Source organism: Salmo salar, chromosome ssa13 (genome assembly GCF_905237065.1).
Source record: "Salmo salar chromosome ssa13, Ssal_v3.1, whole genome shotgun sequence".
NCBI classification, from domain to species: domain Eukaryota; kingdom Metazoa; phylum Chordata; class Actinopteri; order Salmoniformes; family Salmonidae; genus Salmo; species Salmo salar.
In genome coordinates, this window is record NC_059454.1 from 6,138,529 (window position 1) to 6,153,439 (window position 14,911).

The 14,911-nt window shown below is 43.1% G+C and overlaps 1 protein-coding gene across 6 annotated transcripts in view; it reads left to right on the forward strand.

The window, feature by feature from the left end:
- The window catches only part of LOC106566350 (transcription factor E3), a 48,173-nt gene that overhangs the window by 10,275 nt on the left and 22,987 nt on the right, over positions 1–14,911 (forward strand). For 3 of the 6 annotated variants that reach the window (XM_045692848.1, XM_045692854.1, XM_045692853.1), the window contains 7 exons: positions 2,386–2,626; positions 2,840–3,064; positions 5,565–5,660; positions 9,039–9,162; positions 10,130–10,186; positions 10,296–10,371; positions 12,565–12,733. In XM_045692848.1, the coding sequence (XP_045548804.1) occupies positions 2,386–2,626; positions 2,840–3,064; positions 5,565–5,660; positions 9,039–9,162; positions 10,130–10,186; positions 10,296–10,371; positions 12,565–12,733 (988 nt within the window). The remainder of the gene's footprint in view (positions 1–2,385; positions 2,627–2,839; positions 3,065–5,564; positions 5,661–9,038; positions 9,163–10,129; positions 10,187–10,295; positions 10,372–12,564; positions 12,734–14,911) is intronic. The other 3 variants (XM_045692851.1, XM_045692850.1, XM_045692849.1) reach the window with 3 other exon arrangements.

Below are 14,911 nucleotides of genomic sequence, written 5' to 3' on the forward strand. Positions count from 1 at the left end.
ACGACCACACCGAGGAGGATTTAAAAGTTGAAGTCAATGTTATTAGTCTCTTCTTGATAAAAAAACAAGAGAGAAGGGTGTTTGGAATAGACAAGCTGTTAAGGATGGCCTTCCCTGTGGCTCAGTTGGTAGAGCATGGTGTTTGCAACGCCAGCATGGTGTTTGCAACGCCAGCATGGTGTGTGCAACGCCAGGGTTGTGGGTTCGATTCCCACGGGGGACCAGTGCAAAAAAAGACTTTTTTTTTTTTTTAAATGCATGAAATAAAATGTATGCATTCGCTACTGTAAGTCGCTCTGGATAAGAGCGTCTGCTAAATGACTAAAATGTAAATGTAAGGACATTCTCCAGTTCTGGTGTAGTAATTTTACATTTACATTTTAGTCATTTAGCAGACGCTCTTATCCAGAGCGACTTACAGTAGTGAATGCATACATTTCATTTTTTTTATTTCATACATTTGTTTTTTTTCTTCGTACTTGGCCCCCCGTGGGAATCGAACCCACAACCCTGGCGTTGCAAACACCATGCTCTACCAACTGAGCTACAGGGAAGGCCGTAGTAATGGTAGTATTTGTGTGACTATTGAAAGACGAATGTTTGATTTGATTGTTAGTTGTAATGTGTATATTAACAGCGTTGGCATCACGAAAGGGGAACATTACAAACGTTAGACAGTCAAAGATTTATACGTCTTCATTTCCCCCTTTTTGGAGAGGTTGTGTTCATTGCTGGAAGGTTACAGTAGTAACTTCACACAACCTTAGTCGTGTTGATCTACGTCTTAGACTCACACAACTTCAGATGGTCATGTTAGTTCAAGCGTGATCATGGTTTTTGTGCGAACTTCTGACTGGGAAAGCCCTCCCAGGGTGAAGGGGAAAGCCCTCCCAGGGTGAAGGTAGGTGTAAGGTGACTTCTGACTGGGAAAGCCCTCCCAGGGTGAAGGTAGGTGTAAGGTGATCTTGGTTTGTAGTTTTGATACCCTCGTCTTCTTGTGTGTATCCAGGGGCGACTGAGGAAGACGTTAACAGCGGAGGGTGTAGGGTTTAGGGTGTAGGGTTTAGTGACTAATCTGGTATGGCTACTGGGACGATGACAGCAGAGAGTTAGACTCCCTGTGTGAGGCTACTAGGGTTTAGGGTTTAGGGTGTAGGGTTGAGTTGAGTTCTAGGGGCTTCCCACTGAGTCACTCAGCAGGATGGAAATATACTGTATCTCTATGTAATTACAGAGTCTTGTGAAATAGTGTTCTGTACTTTCAGTTGTCCTTGTTGCACAGCAATCTGAACCCGCGGACCTTAACTGCTACATATTGTTACTGTCTACATAGTATCATCATCATCATCACTGCTATTTCTCACTGAGTTCTGCCTCTCTTCATCAAGGAGACTGGTCTTGAGAAAAACCTTCTGGTGCAACATTGACATTTAACAGCCTCAAATGTATATCTTGCTCCCGTTTTGTTCTCTCCTGCTTATTTCACTGCATTGATGTATTCTCAATGTATATGTTTATATTTAATTTATGTTTTATGTTGTATACAGTTTTTATACTGCCCCCCCCCCCCCTGCAGCCCGTCTCTGTCAACCAATCAAATTGGGGACAATAAAGCTCAACATAGTGAGATGACTCTGTCCCCTCTCTCTGCAGCCTGTCTCTCGGGGACAATAAAGCTCAACATAGTGAGGTGACTCTGTCCCCTCTCCCTCTCTCCGCAGCCTGTCTCTCGGGGACAATAAAGCTCAACACAGTGAGGTGACTCTGTCCCCTCTCCGTCTCTCCGCAGCCTGTCTCTAGGGGACAATAAAGCTCAACACAGTGAGGTGACTCTGTCCCCTCTCCGTCTCTCCGCAGCCTGTCTCTAGGGGACAATAAAGCTCAACATAGTGAGGTGACTCTGTCCCCTCTCCGTCTCTCCGCAGCCTGTCTCTCGGGGACAATAAAGCTCAACATAGTGAGGTGACTCTGTCCCCTCTCCCTCTCTCCGCAGCCTGTCTCTCGGGGACAATAAAGCTCAACATAGTGAGGTGACACTGTCCCCTCTCTGCAGCCTGTCTCTAGGGGACAATAAAGCTCAACATAGTGAGATGACTCTGTCCCCTCTCCGTCTCTCCGCAGCCTGTCTCTAGGGGACAATAAAGCTCAACATAGTGAGGTGACTCTGTCCCCTCTCCGTCACACCACAGCCTGTCTCTCGGGGACAATAAAGCTCAACATAGTGAGGTGACACTGTCCCCTCTCTGCAGCCTGTCTCTAGGGGACAATAAAGCTCAACATAGTGAGGTGACTCTGTCCCCTCTCCCTCTCTCCGCAGCCTGTCTCTAGGGGACAATAAAGCTCAACATAGTGAGATGACTCTGTCCCCTCTCCCTCTCTCCGCAGCGTGTCCCAACCTCCCCCTGACAAAGCCTCTCCGTCCTCCGGCTCGGTGATGACGTCCCGGGTGTTGATGAGGCAGGAGCTGATGCGCCAGCAGGCCAGGGACCAGGAGAGGAGAGAGGCCCAGCAGCAGGTCTCCTCAGCCCAGCTACGAACCACCGACTCCTCCCCAGCCATCTCCGTGGCCCCAGGGCATACCGGGGCCAGACCTCCCCCTGCTCAGGTCCCTGTGGAGGTCCTTAAGGTAGGTCATGCCCCAGCTGGAGCAAACTGACCACTGTATTTTGGGGAGGTACTGCACTTGCTTGTGACAACAAATGTCTTATCTGTTGGTGCTTATTAAATGGAAGTCTTATAGTGCATTATAACCAGATTATAGTGCACTATAACCACATTTTAATGCATTATACCTGCATTCGATCGTTGACTAATCTCACCATCTCTCTCTCTCCTGTAGGTTCAGACCCACCTGGAGAACCCCACTTGGTACCACATCCAGGCCTCCCAGAGACAACAGGTTAAACACTACCTCTCCTCCGCCCTGGGGAACAAACTGACCAATCAGACGCTGGGCGCCTCCCCCTCGCCTCAGTCCGGATCCGCCCCCTCTCTCCAGCCTGCAGCCAGCAGCACTCCCAGCAGCCCACTGGCCGTGCTCAGCCTGAGCTCCAACAAAGAGGAGGTGCATCACCGTTAGAAACATAAGAGATACAAAATAATACTGTTCTGTTTTGCATTCTGTGGTCTCACATCTCTCTACGTAACCCAGTATAGGAAGTACATGGGAGCTTGGGTTGAATTGAATCCTGGAAAAAACACAGGGAATAATGAATGTGCAACTACCATGATGAGGGGGAAATAATAATTCACTTCTGTTCAGCTGCTTCAAAGATCTCTACGCCTAAACAACAGTAGGTTTCCGTGAGCTGCTGTTTCCTAAATATTAGGTCATCTACATTTTATATACATCTTATTGCAAGTGGCTCTGGATATGCGTCTCTGCTAAATGACTAAAAAATACACATTTTATTGTATCAGTTTTAGATGTTTTTATGAGTTACCAGCATTTTTACTCTTAACTCAAGTTTATTTGGGTGTTCCTCCATAGGTATTATACGCTGTCTTGGTCTTCCAGTTTTAAATTCAACATAAGCTCCCCTGTAATTAAAAAAATAGCATTCTGTTGTAGCCTCACTGTATGGTGGTGTCTGTCTGTCTGTCTGTCTGTCTGTCCTCTCTATCTGACTGGAGCTGTCTATCTGACTGACTGGAGCTGTCTATCTGACTGACTGGAGCTGGTCTGTCTGTCTGACTGGAGCTGGTCTATCTGACTGACTGGAACTGGTCTGTCTGTCTCTCTGTCTGTCTGTATGTATGTCTGACTGGAGCTGGTCTGTCTGTCTGTATGTCTGACTGGAACTGGTCTGTCTGTCTGACTGGAACTGGTCTGTCTGTCTGACTGGAACTGGTCTGTCTGTCTGACTGGAACTGGTCTGTCTGTCTGACTGGAACTGGTCTGTCTGTCTGACTGGAACTGGTCTGTCTGTCTGACTGGAACTGGTCTGTCTGTCTGACTGGAACTGGTCTGTCTGTCTGACTGGAACTGGTCTGTCTGTCTGACTGGAACTAGTCTGTCTGTCTGACTGGAACTGGTCTGTCTGTCTGACTGGAACTGGTCTGTCTCCTGTCTGACTGGAACTGGTCTGTCTCCTGTCTGTCTGGAGCTGGTCTGTCTCCTGTCTGTCTGGAGCTGGTCTGTCTCCTGTCTGTCTGGAGCTGGTCTGTCTGTCTGTCTGTCTGTCTGTCTGTCTGTCTGTCTGTGTCTGTCTGTCTGACTGGAACTGGTCTGTCTGTCTGACTGGAGCTGGTCTATCTGACTGACTGGAACTGGTCTGTCTGTCGAGCTGGTCTGTCTGACTGGAACTGGTCTGTCTGTCTGTCTGTCTGTCTGACTGGAACTGGTCTGTCTGTCTGACTGGAATTGGTCTGTCTGTCTGACTGGAACTGGTCTGTCTCCTGTCTGTCTGGAGCTGGTCTGTCTGTCTGTCTGTCTGTCTGTCTGTCTGTCTGTCTGTCTGTCTGTCTGTCTGACTGGAGCTGTCTGACTGGAACTGGTCTGTCTCCTGTCTGTCTGACTGGAACTGGTCTGCCTGTCTGGAGCTGGTCTGTCTGTCTGACTGGAGCTGGTCTGTCTCTGTCTGTCTGTCTGTCTGACTGGAACTGGTCTGTCTGACTGAAGCTGGTCTAGTTTGTCTGTCTCCTGCTCCTTGCTCTGTGGCTCTGTGTTTGGCACAACATTGTGCTGTCAAATACCACAGGACTAGCTGTCCTGTCTGACTGGGGCTGGTCTGTATGTCTGACTGGGGCTGGTCTGTCTCCTGCACCTTGCTCTTTGTGTGTTTGGCACCACATCGTTCTGTTAAATACAACATCAGCCAGCCTAATAACCTCTGCACGCTTCACAATTCATACCAATACCACAGAGACTTCAATTAAAGGTTTACTCCGCTGCCCGTTGCCCTGCCAGTCTGTGTATTCGCTTCAATAGGAAAAACGTTGTTCATTTGTCCCTGAGGGGATTAAATAAAGTTTAATTGAAATGTAATTGAACTGGAATTTTTAAAGTCAGTGTGTCGATAAAGCTCTTACTCAGACTTCTATGGTTCTAAAGGAGGGGTTGACTTGTGGCAAGGAATGAAATAGTTTGAAGAAGACATTTCATAAGGAATTAATCTGAAGAAGACATTTCATAACAAATTAAATAATCTGAAGAAGACATTTCATAACGAATTAAATAATCTGAAGAAGACATTTCATAACAAATTAAATAATCTGAAGAAGACATTTCATAAGGAATTAAATAGTCTGAAGAAGACATTTCATAAGGAATTAAATAATCTAAAGAAGACATTTCATAACGAATTAAATAATCTGAAGAAGACATTTCATAATGAGAGCGTGAAGAAACCATTTCACAGAAAGTGTGAAGAAGCCATTTTCTAGGAAGAGAGTGTGAGTCCATTTCATTGTGGCTTGTGAAGTGGTGCCTCATTCATAAAGTGCTGTGTGTGTGGAGTGTTTTCAGTGAGGGTGGAGGGAGGGAGGGAGGGAGGGAGGGTAAATGGTAGATGTGCATCATGTCACCTCTTCCTCTACTGACCCCAGAGCTGTTTGTATTTCAGATGGAAGATGTGATCGATGACATCATCAGTCTTGAATCCAGTCTCAACGATGAGTTCTTTACGTTGATAGACCCTGGACTACAGGTGGCCAACACGGTATGTATTAATATATATATATATCTATATATTATCTAAACCTTATATACTCTGGCCTACAGGTGGCCAACACGGTATGTATTAAAACATAGTACCAAGGACATATGACGATGCATTCACTCCTGGGGATGAATGAATCATCTTTAAGCCTGCTTCTTCAAAATGAAACTAATGTATGTGAATTGATACCGCTGCTGCAAACAGTTGATTTATGGAATCCTCTTCAATCTTCTCCAGAGGCGGTCACTGAAAGTTGACCTTTGCTCTTATTGGCTTATCAACACGTTGTCTTTGTGTGTCAGTGAGTATCCGTGCTGTTTTGTGTGGTCGGAGAGCATAGATTTTTTTGGGGGGGAGCAAGGCAGTGACAGTGGAATCCATCCTGGCAATGAGAGTAAACATCGTGTTCTGATATATTGCTAACAGTGGCCAGGACAGAGTGGGACAGTGTGGGACGGTGTTGTCAGTCAACCTGCATGGTGTTGGAGGATATAGACAGGAGGGGGCTGTGTGTAGAACGCTGATAGCTTAACTGTGGAGACTAAAGGTTAGCTAACCGTGGATCAGAGAGCGAGAGAGAGAGGAGAGGTGTGTGTGTGTGTGTGTGTGTGTGTGTGTGTGTGTGTCCCGCTGAAGACGTTTGTCCATTTCTCAACTCTGTTCCGAGAGAAAGGAGAAGTGTCGGAGCGGTTTGGCAGGAGAAAGATGAGGATTTTGGTTGTTCTGCAGCATGATAACAAAAAAATAAGATGATCGAGGTAAAACATTTAATGTTGTTGTTCTGTGGAATCTGTATGACATGAATAAGAATATGGGTTTGTGTTTTGAAGAGGCTAGATGACATAACGAGAGGTTTTTGACTGGATTTCTTTTGGTTTCTCACTGAATAGATGTATTTTTTTTTATTTATTTAATTGTAGCTTACTACAGACTTTGGCTTGTCTGGTAGACATGCTAACATGTTTATTACTGTATTATGTTAATGAAACAGATGTAGACATGTTAACAAGATGTTTTACTGTATTCTGTTGTTAATGAAACTGAGATGTAGACATGCTAATGTGTTTTATTACTGTATTCTGTTGTTAATGAAACTGAGACAGACATGCTAATATGCTTTATTACTGTATTATGTTAATGAAACAGATGTAGACATGTTAACATGTTTATTACTGTATTCTGTTGTTAATGAAACTGAGATGTAGACATGCTAATGTGTTTGTTACTGTATTCTGTTAATGAAACAGATGTAGAGAACATGTTTATTACTGTATTCTGTTAATGAAACAGAGACATAGACATGCTAATATGTTTTATTACTGTATTCTGTTAATGAAACAGATGTAGAGATGATAACATGTTTATTACTGTATTCTGTTGTTAATGAAACTGAGATGTAGACATGCCAATGTGTTTGTTACTGTATTCTGTTGTTAATGAAACTGAGACAGACATGCTAATATGTTTATTACTGTATTCTGTTAATGAAACTGAGACATAGACATGCTAATATGTTTATTACTGTATTCTGTTAATGAAACAGAGACATAGACATGCTAATATGTTTTATTACTGTATTCTGTTAATGAAACAGAGACATAGACATGCTAATGTGTTTGTTACTGTATTCTGTTAATGACACTATGTAGACGTTCTAACATGTGTATTACTGTATTCTGTTAACACAGATGTAGACATGCTAACATGTTTATTACTGTATTCTGTTAATGATACTATGTAGACGTTCTAACATGTTTATTACTGTATTCTGTTAATGAAACTGAGACATAGACATGCTAACATGTTTATTACTGTATTCTGTTAATGAAACTGAGACATAGACATGCTAACATGTTTATTACTGTATTCTGTTAACGAAACAGAGATGTAGACACGCTAATATGTTTTCTTACTGTATTCTGTGGCTGAATATTAGATAGTGTTGGTCACATTGACCATTGAGAGATAATGTAATCACATGGTGCACACTCAGCGTGGTGTCTGTTAAAGGGACATTTCACAGTTTTCAACTTCATGTTCTTCATCATCTTCAGCATCACCACAACATCAACATTTGTGTAAATAAATGCACCTATGCCTGTAAGACGCCTTGGATAAAAACGTCTGCTAAATAGCATTATATTTACTATAACATTCTATAGAAAACTCGCCATTTTAAATCGTTTTTTCTATGTTTCCACTCTGTAAACATGGCCGCAGTGGAGACTACAGGAAAAAAAGGTTTTTAATCGACACAGGGGTCGCAAAATTCCAGTAATTTCCCCAAATGACCAGGTTTTCCAGATATCCTGGTCGGAGTATTCCAGATGTCCTCTGTATTCCCTCTGTATTCCCTCCTGATTCTAGGACTCTTCCAACCAGAACTTTATGGAGAGCGAGCAGGGAATCTGGGGAAAGATATTGGAATTTTGCAACCCTCATCTTGTCTGTTACGTAGACATTTAGAAGAAGAAAAAAGTCTGGACTTCACATTATCAACGTTTCAGGGACGTTATCAGTGGAGTCATGTCCTGGTTTGTTGAGACTCCCCAATAATCAATGTAGCTCTTAGACTTCTGATGTCACAACATATTCTGTTCTTACTGCGTGTTCAATGGGCTTCATAGTCACTTTAAAGATGACCTGGATTAACCTGTACCCCTGCACATTGACTCGGGACCGGTACCCCCCTGTATATAGCCTCCACATTGACTCTCTACCGGTACCCCCTGTATATAGCCTCCACATTGACTCTACCGATACCCCCTGTATATAGCCTCCACATTGACTCTGTACCGATACCCCCTGTATATAGCCTCCACATTGACTCTGTACCGATACCCCCTGTATATAGCCTCCACATTGACTCTGTACCGGTACCCCCTGTATATAGCCTCCACATTTACTCTGTACCGGTACCCCCTGTATATAGCCTCCACATTGACTCTGTACCGTAACACCCTGTATATAGCCTCCACATTGACTCTGTACCGGTACCCCCTGTATATAGCCTCCACATTGACTCGGTACCGGTACCCCCTGTATATAGCCTCCACATTGACTCGGTACCGGTACCCCCTGTATATAGCCTCCACATTGACTCTGTACCGTAACACCCTGTATATAGCCTCCACATTGACTCGGTACCGGTACCCCCTGTATATAGCCTCCACATTGACTCTGTACCGTAACACCCTGTATATAGCCTCCACATTGACTCTGTACCGGTACCCCCTGTATATAGCCTCCGCATTAGTACTACATTTGGGAGTTGTTGATCACCTCTGAAAGCTTGTTTTTGTTGTTGTTTACACCTTGTGACGTGTGTGTGTGTGTGTGTGTGTGTGTGTGTGTGTGTGTGTGTGTGTGTGTGGTCAGCTGCCGGTGTCGGTGAACATGCAGGATGTGTACAGCAGTGGAGGGATGGCTGCTCCTGACATTACCGTCTCCAACTCCTGTCCTGCTGACCTGCACAATGTCAAGACTGAGTTTACCGGTACCGGTAAATAATTCCGGTCTAAAACACACTTAACACACACGCTCTTATCTCTATTTCCCCGTCTCTCTTTCTGTCTGTAAAAAGTTCCTCTCTAAATCACACTCAATTTCACCTTTTCTGTCCTGTCTGTGTGTCTCTGTCTCTATCTCAACTTTCTGACTGTCTGTCTCTCCCACCCTACTCTGTCCCTGTTTCTGTGTCTGTCTCTCTCTGACTCTGTCCCTGTTTCTGTGTCTGTCTCTCTCTGACTCTGTCCCTGTTTCTGTGTCTGTCTCTCTCTGACTCTGTCCCTGTTTCTGTGTCTGTCTCTCTCTGACTCTGTCCCTGTTTCTGTGTCTGTCTCTCTCTGACTCTGTCCCTGTTTCTGTGTCTGTCTCTCTCTGACTCTGTCCCTGTTTCTGTGTCTGACTCTGTCCCTGTTTCTGTGTCTGTCTCTCTCTGACTCTGTCCCTGTTTCTGTGTCTGTCTCTCTCTCTGACTCTGTCCCTGTTTCTGTGTCTGTCTCTCTTACTCTGTTTCTGTCCCTGTTTCTGTGTCTGTCTCTCTTACTCTGTTTCTGTCCCTGTTTCTGTGTCTGTCTCTCTTTGACTCTCTCTGACTTCAGTCTCCTCCCCCTCGCTCTCTTTTCTTTTTAAAGTTCTTACTCAGCATTGCTCACCCCAACTTCCCCTGTCCAGTCAGTCAGTCAGTCTGAGTCAGTTAGTCACACCCTGAACCCACCCTGTTCCTCATTACAAAGCTGTGTCTCAGCCCCTCAGTAGAACCTGTTCACTCATTCCCTCTTCCGTGTTTCACAATCTCATCTCACTGAGTAAAATCTCTGCGGCAAAACCTCATCAAAAGGCTAATAACTTTTAGATATTTTGAACGTGTACTTATGTTTTTATTGACGTTTCAAGCGGTTCTTTAGCAACCCCCGCAATATACTGATATCGCAGTGCTAAATGTTGATTTTTAAATTGTCTTCTAGAGGTGGAGGCTAAAGCGATGATGAAGGAGCGACAGAAAAAGGACAATCATAACCAGAGTGAGTATAGATTAAAAATACTTGGATACCACAATGGATACCTTTATTTTTACATGTATTTTTGATTAGGTTTTTGGTGATAATGTTGACATGTTACGGCTGTTCCTAGTTGAGAGGCGGAGGAGGTTCAACATCAACGATCGCATCAAGGAACTGGGAGCTCTCATCCCCAAATCGAGTGACCCGTGAGTAGCCCCCCCCCCCCCCACTGCTACTGTATATATTTCACCATCTCATTGTTCCTTTCTCCTCATTGACCCCCCCGCCCCCCCCCCCTTGCTACAAGATAGTATCTAATCATGCCACTGTTCCTTTCTCCTTATTTACCCCCCCTGCTACAAGATACAGACCATGCACACATTTTGCGTACCAACTACGTGACTCTCTGTCCGTGTACGCAGGTACGAGATCCGAGTTAAAAGTACGCAGAAAGGAATAGGGCCTGATTTAAAAAATATATAATTATTATTATTATTATTTAATTTTTTTAACATTTTTAATACAAAATAAATCCATAGAGTAAATCTACCATCCAGATTCTGGAGCTGCAACACACAGACGTGTACGGAGTTTGTGTCAACGAACATTAATTACATTAATACAGATGAATACATCATTATTGGATGTAGCTACCCCGTGTCTGCCTCTCTTCCTGTTTGTTGTGATGCTGAGTTTACTGTACTGTCAGCTGTACATAAACACATGGACAAATCCCTTTTTCGACTCCGTGTGTTGTGGAAAGGTCAACGCTAATTGTTTCAAGCTAACGTTAGCGAACAGAAGATGGACATTCAGTGAGCTCTGAAGTATCAGCAGTTCACTCACATTTACTAGTGAAAGAAATTAAATGCTAAATATACGAAAAATAACTGGTCGCATTTGTGCGAGTATGATATACATTTAACTCTGCGTCCAATTAGTTGTATTTTCCACGTAACATTACGAGGATCACGCAACCTGCTAAGACTGTAACTGTAAATATGATCCACGTCACACAAAAAAAAACATTACAAAAGTATAATCAAAAATAAATATAAACATCTTGGCATTACCGTAAATTCCGGACTATAAGCCGCAACCTTTTTTCCCACGCTTTGAAAACGCGGCTTAAACAATGACGCGGCTAATATATGGATTTTTCCCGCTTTCAATTATTATTATTTTTCCAAAAAACACATTCTGTGACGTGCACAGTTTTTTGGCGGCATGAAGCTTTCATTAGACCAGTGAAATTGCCGAACGGGTTAAGATCAAACAACTTTTTTTGTTTACTGTTTAGATTAAATCGAGCGCTCTCAAACTTCCCATCATTCTGATTACGGTAGTCATTTTGTCACCCTCATCATGGCAAAGACACGGAGAAATGCATATGATGCAGCTTTCAAGTTGAAGGCGATTGATCTGGCTGTTGGAAAAGGAAATAGAGCTGCTGCACGGGAGCTTGGTCTTAATGAGTCGATGATAAGACGTTGGAAACAGCAGCGTGAGGAATTGACTCAGTGCAAAAAGACAACTAAAGCTTACTGCTATTTTTGTATTTTTTGTTTCAAGCCGTGTTTCGTTAAAGCCTATTTATTTTTGTTACAAGCCGTGTTTCGTTAAAGCCTGTGTAAAGTTAATTTGTTTTAATGTACCGGTAGGCACCTGCGGCTTATAGACATGTGCGGCTTATTTATGTTCAAAGTAATATATTTTTTTTAATTCAGTGAGTGCGGCTTATATTCAGGTGCGCTTAATAGTCCGGAAATTACGGTAAATGAAGTCAGGAGTTTAGAAGACTGAGTGATGAAGAATGAATGAGTGTTTGGTATCGGCTATAGAGGCAACGCTTCTAAAATGCCTTTGCACTACATTTGCGAGTTGAATCTCCAATTTGTGTCTCGTATGTGTCTCGGTCACATACACATGGTTAGCAGGTGTTAATGCGAGTGTAGCGAAATGCTTGTGCTTCTAGTTCCGACAATGCAGTAAATATCTAACAAGTACTCTAACAATTCCACAACAGCTACCTAAATCACACAAATCTAAGTAAAGGGATGGAATAAGAATATGTACATATAAATATATGGAGGAGCGATGACCGAGCGGTATAGGCTAGATGCAATAGATGGTATAAAATACAGTATATACATATGAGATAAGTAATGCTAGATATGTAAACATTATTAAAGTGGCCAATGACTTCGAGTCTTTCTTTCTCCTTACTGACCCCCCCTGCTACAACATAGTATCTAATCATGCCGCTGTTCCTTTCTCCTCACTGACCCCCCCCCCTGCTACAACATAGTATCTAATCATGCCGCTGTTCCTTTCTCCTCACTGACCCCCCCTGCTACAACATAGTATCTAATCATGCCGCTGTTCCTTTCTCCTCACTGACCCCCCTGCTACGGAGACAGGGAGACACGTTGGAACAAGGGCACCATCCTGAAGGCGTCTGTGGACTACATCAGGAGGCTGCAGAAGGAGCAGCAGAGAGCCAAGGAAATGGAGACCAGACAGAGGAAACTGGAGCACAGCAACCGTAACCTACTGCTACGTATACAGGTAATACTGATAGTAACCTACGAATACAGGTAATACTGACAGTAACCTACGTATACAGGTAATACTGACAGTAACCTACGTATACAGGTGATACTGACAGTAACCTACGTATACAGGTGATACAGACAGTAACCTACGTATACAGGTGATACTGACAGTAACCTACGTATATAGGTGATACTGACAGTAACCTAATACTACGTATACAGGTAATACTGACAGTCATCTACGTATACAGGTGATACTGACAGTAACCTACGTATACAGGTGATACTGACAGTAACCTACGTATACAGGTGATACTGACAGTAACCTACGTATACAGGTGATACTGACAGTAACCTACTGCTACGTATACAGGTGATACAGACAGTAACCTACGTATACAGGTGATACAGACAGTAACCTACGTATACAGGTGATACTGACAGTAACCTACGTATACAGGTGATACAGACAGTAACCTACGTATACAGGTGATACAGACAGTAACCTACGTATACAGGTAATACAGACAGTAACCTACGTATACAGGTAATACTGACAATAACCTACGTATACAAGTAACACTGACAGTAACCTACTGCTACGTATACAGGTGATACTCACAGTAACCTACGTATACAGGTGATACTGACAGTAACCTACTGCTACGTATACAGGTAATACTGACAGTAACCTACGTATACAGGTGATACAGACAGTAACCTACTGCTACGTATACAGGTAATACTGACAGTAACCTACGTATACAGGTGATACAGACAGTAACCTACGTATACAGGTAATACAGACAGTAACCTACGTATACAGGTAATACAGACAGTAACCTACGTATACAGGTAATACAGACAGTAACCTACGTATACAGGTAACACAGACAGTAACCTACGTATACAGGTAACACAGACAGTAACCTACGTATACAGGTAACACAGACAGTAACCTACTGCTACGTATACAGGTAATACTGACAGTAACCTACGTATACAAGTAACACTGACAGTAACCTACTGCTACGTATACAGGTGATACAGACAGTAACCTACGTATACAGGTGATACAGACAGTAACCTACGTATACAGGTGATACAGACAGTAACCTACGTATACAGGTGATACAGACAGTAACCTACGTATACAGGTGATACTGACAGTAACCTACGTATACAGGTGATACTGACAGTAACCTACGTATACAGGTGATACAGACAGTAACCTACGTATACAGGTGATACTGACAGTAACCTACGTATACAGGTGATACTGACAGTAACCTACGTATACAGGTGATACAGACAGTAACCTACGTATACAGGTGATACAGACAGTAACCTACGTATACAGGTGATACTGACAGTAACCTACGTATACAGGTGATACTGACAGTAACCTACGTATACAGGTGATACAGACAGTAACCTACGTATACAGGTGATACAGACAGTAACCTACGTATACAGGTGATACAGACAGTAACCTACGTATACAGGTGATACAGACAGTAACCTACGTATACAGGTGATACAGACAGTAACCTACGTATACAGGTGATACAGACAGTAACCTACGTATACAGGTGATACAGACAGTAACCTACGTATACAGGTGATACAGACAGTAACCTACGTATACAGGTGATACAGACAGTAACCTACGTATACAGGTGATACTGACACTAACCTACGTATACAGGTGATACAGACAGTAACTTACGTATACAGGTGATATTGACAGTAACCTACGTATACAGGTAATACTGACAGTAACCTACTGCTACGTATACAGGTAATACTGACAGTCATCTACGTATACAGGTAATACTGACAGTAACCTACGTATACAGGTAATACTGACAGTAACCTACGTATACAGGTAATACTGACAGTAACCTACTGCTACGTATACAGGTAATACTGACAGTAACCTACTGCTACGTATACAGGTAATACTGACAGTAACCTACGTATACAGGTGATACTGACAGTAACCTACGTATACAGGTGATACTGACAGTAACCTACGTATACAGGTGATACAGACAGTAACCTACGTATACAGGTGATACTGACAGTAACCTACGTATACAGGTGATACTGACAGTAACCTACGTATACAGGTGATACTGACAGTAACCTACGTATACAGGTGATACTGACAGTAACCTACGTATACAGG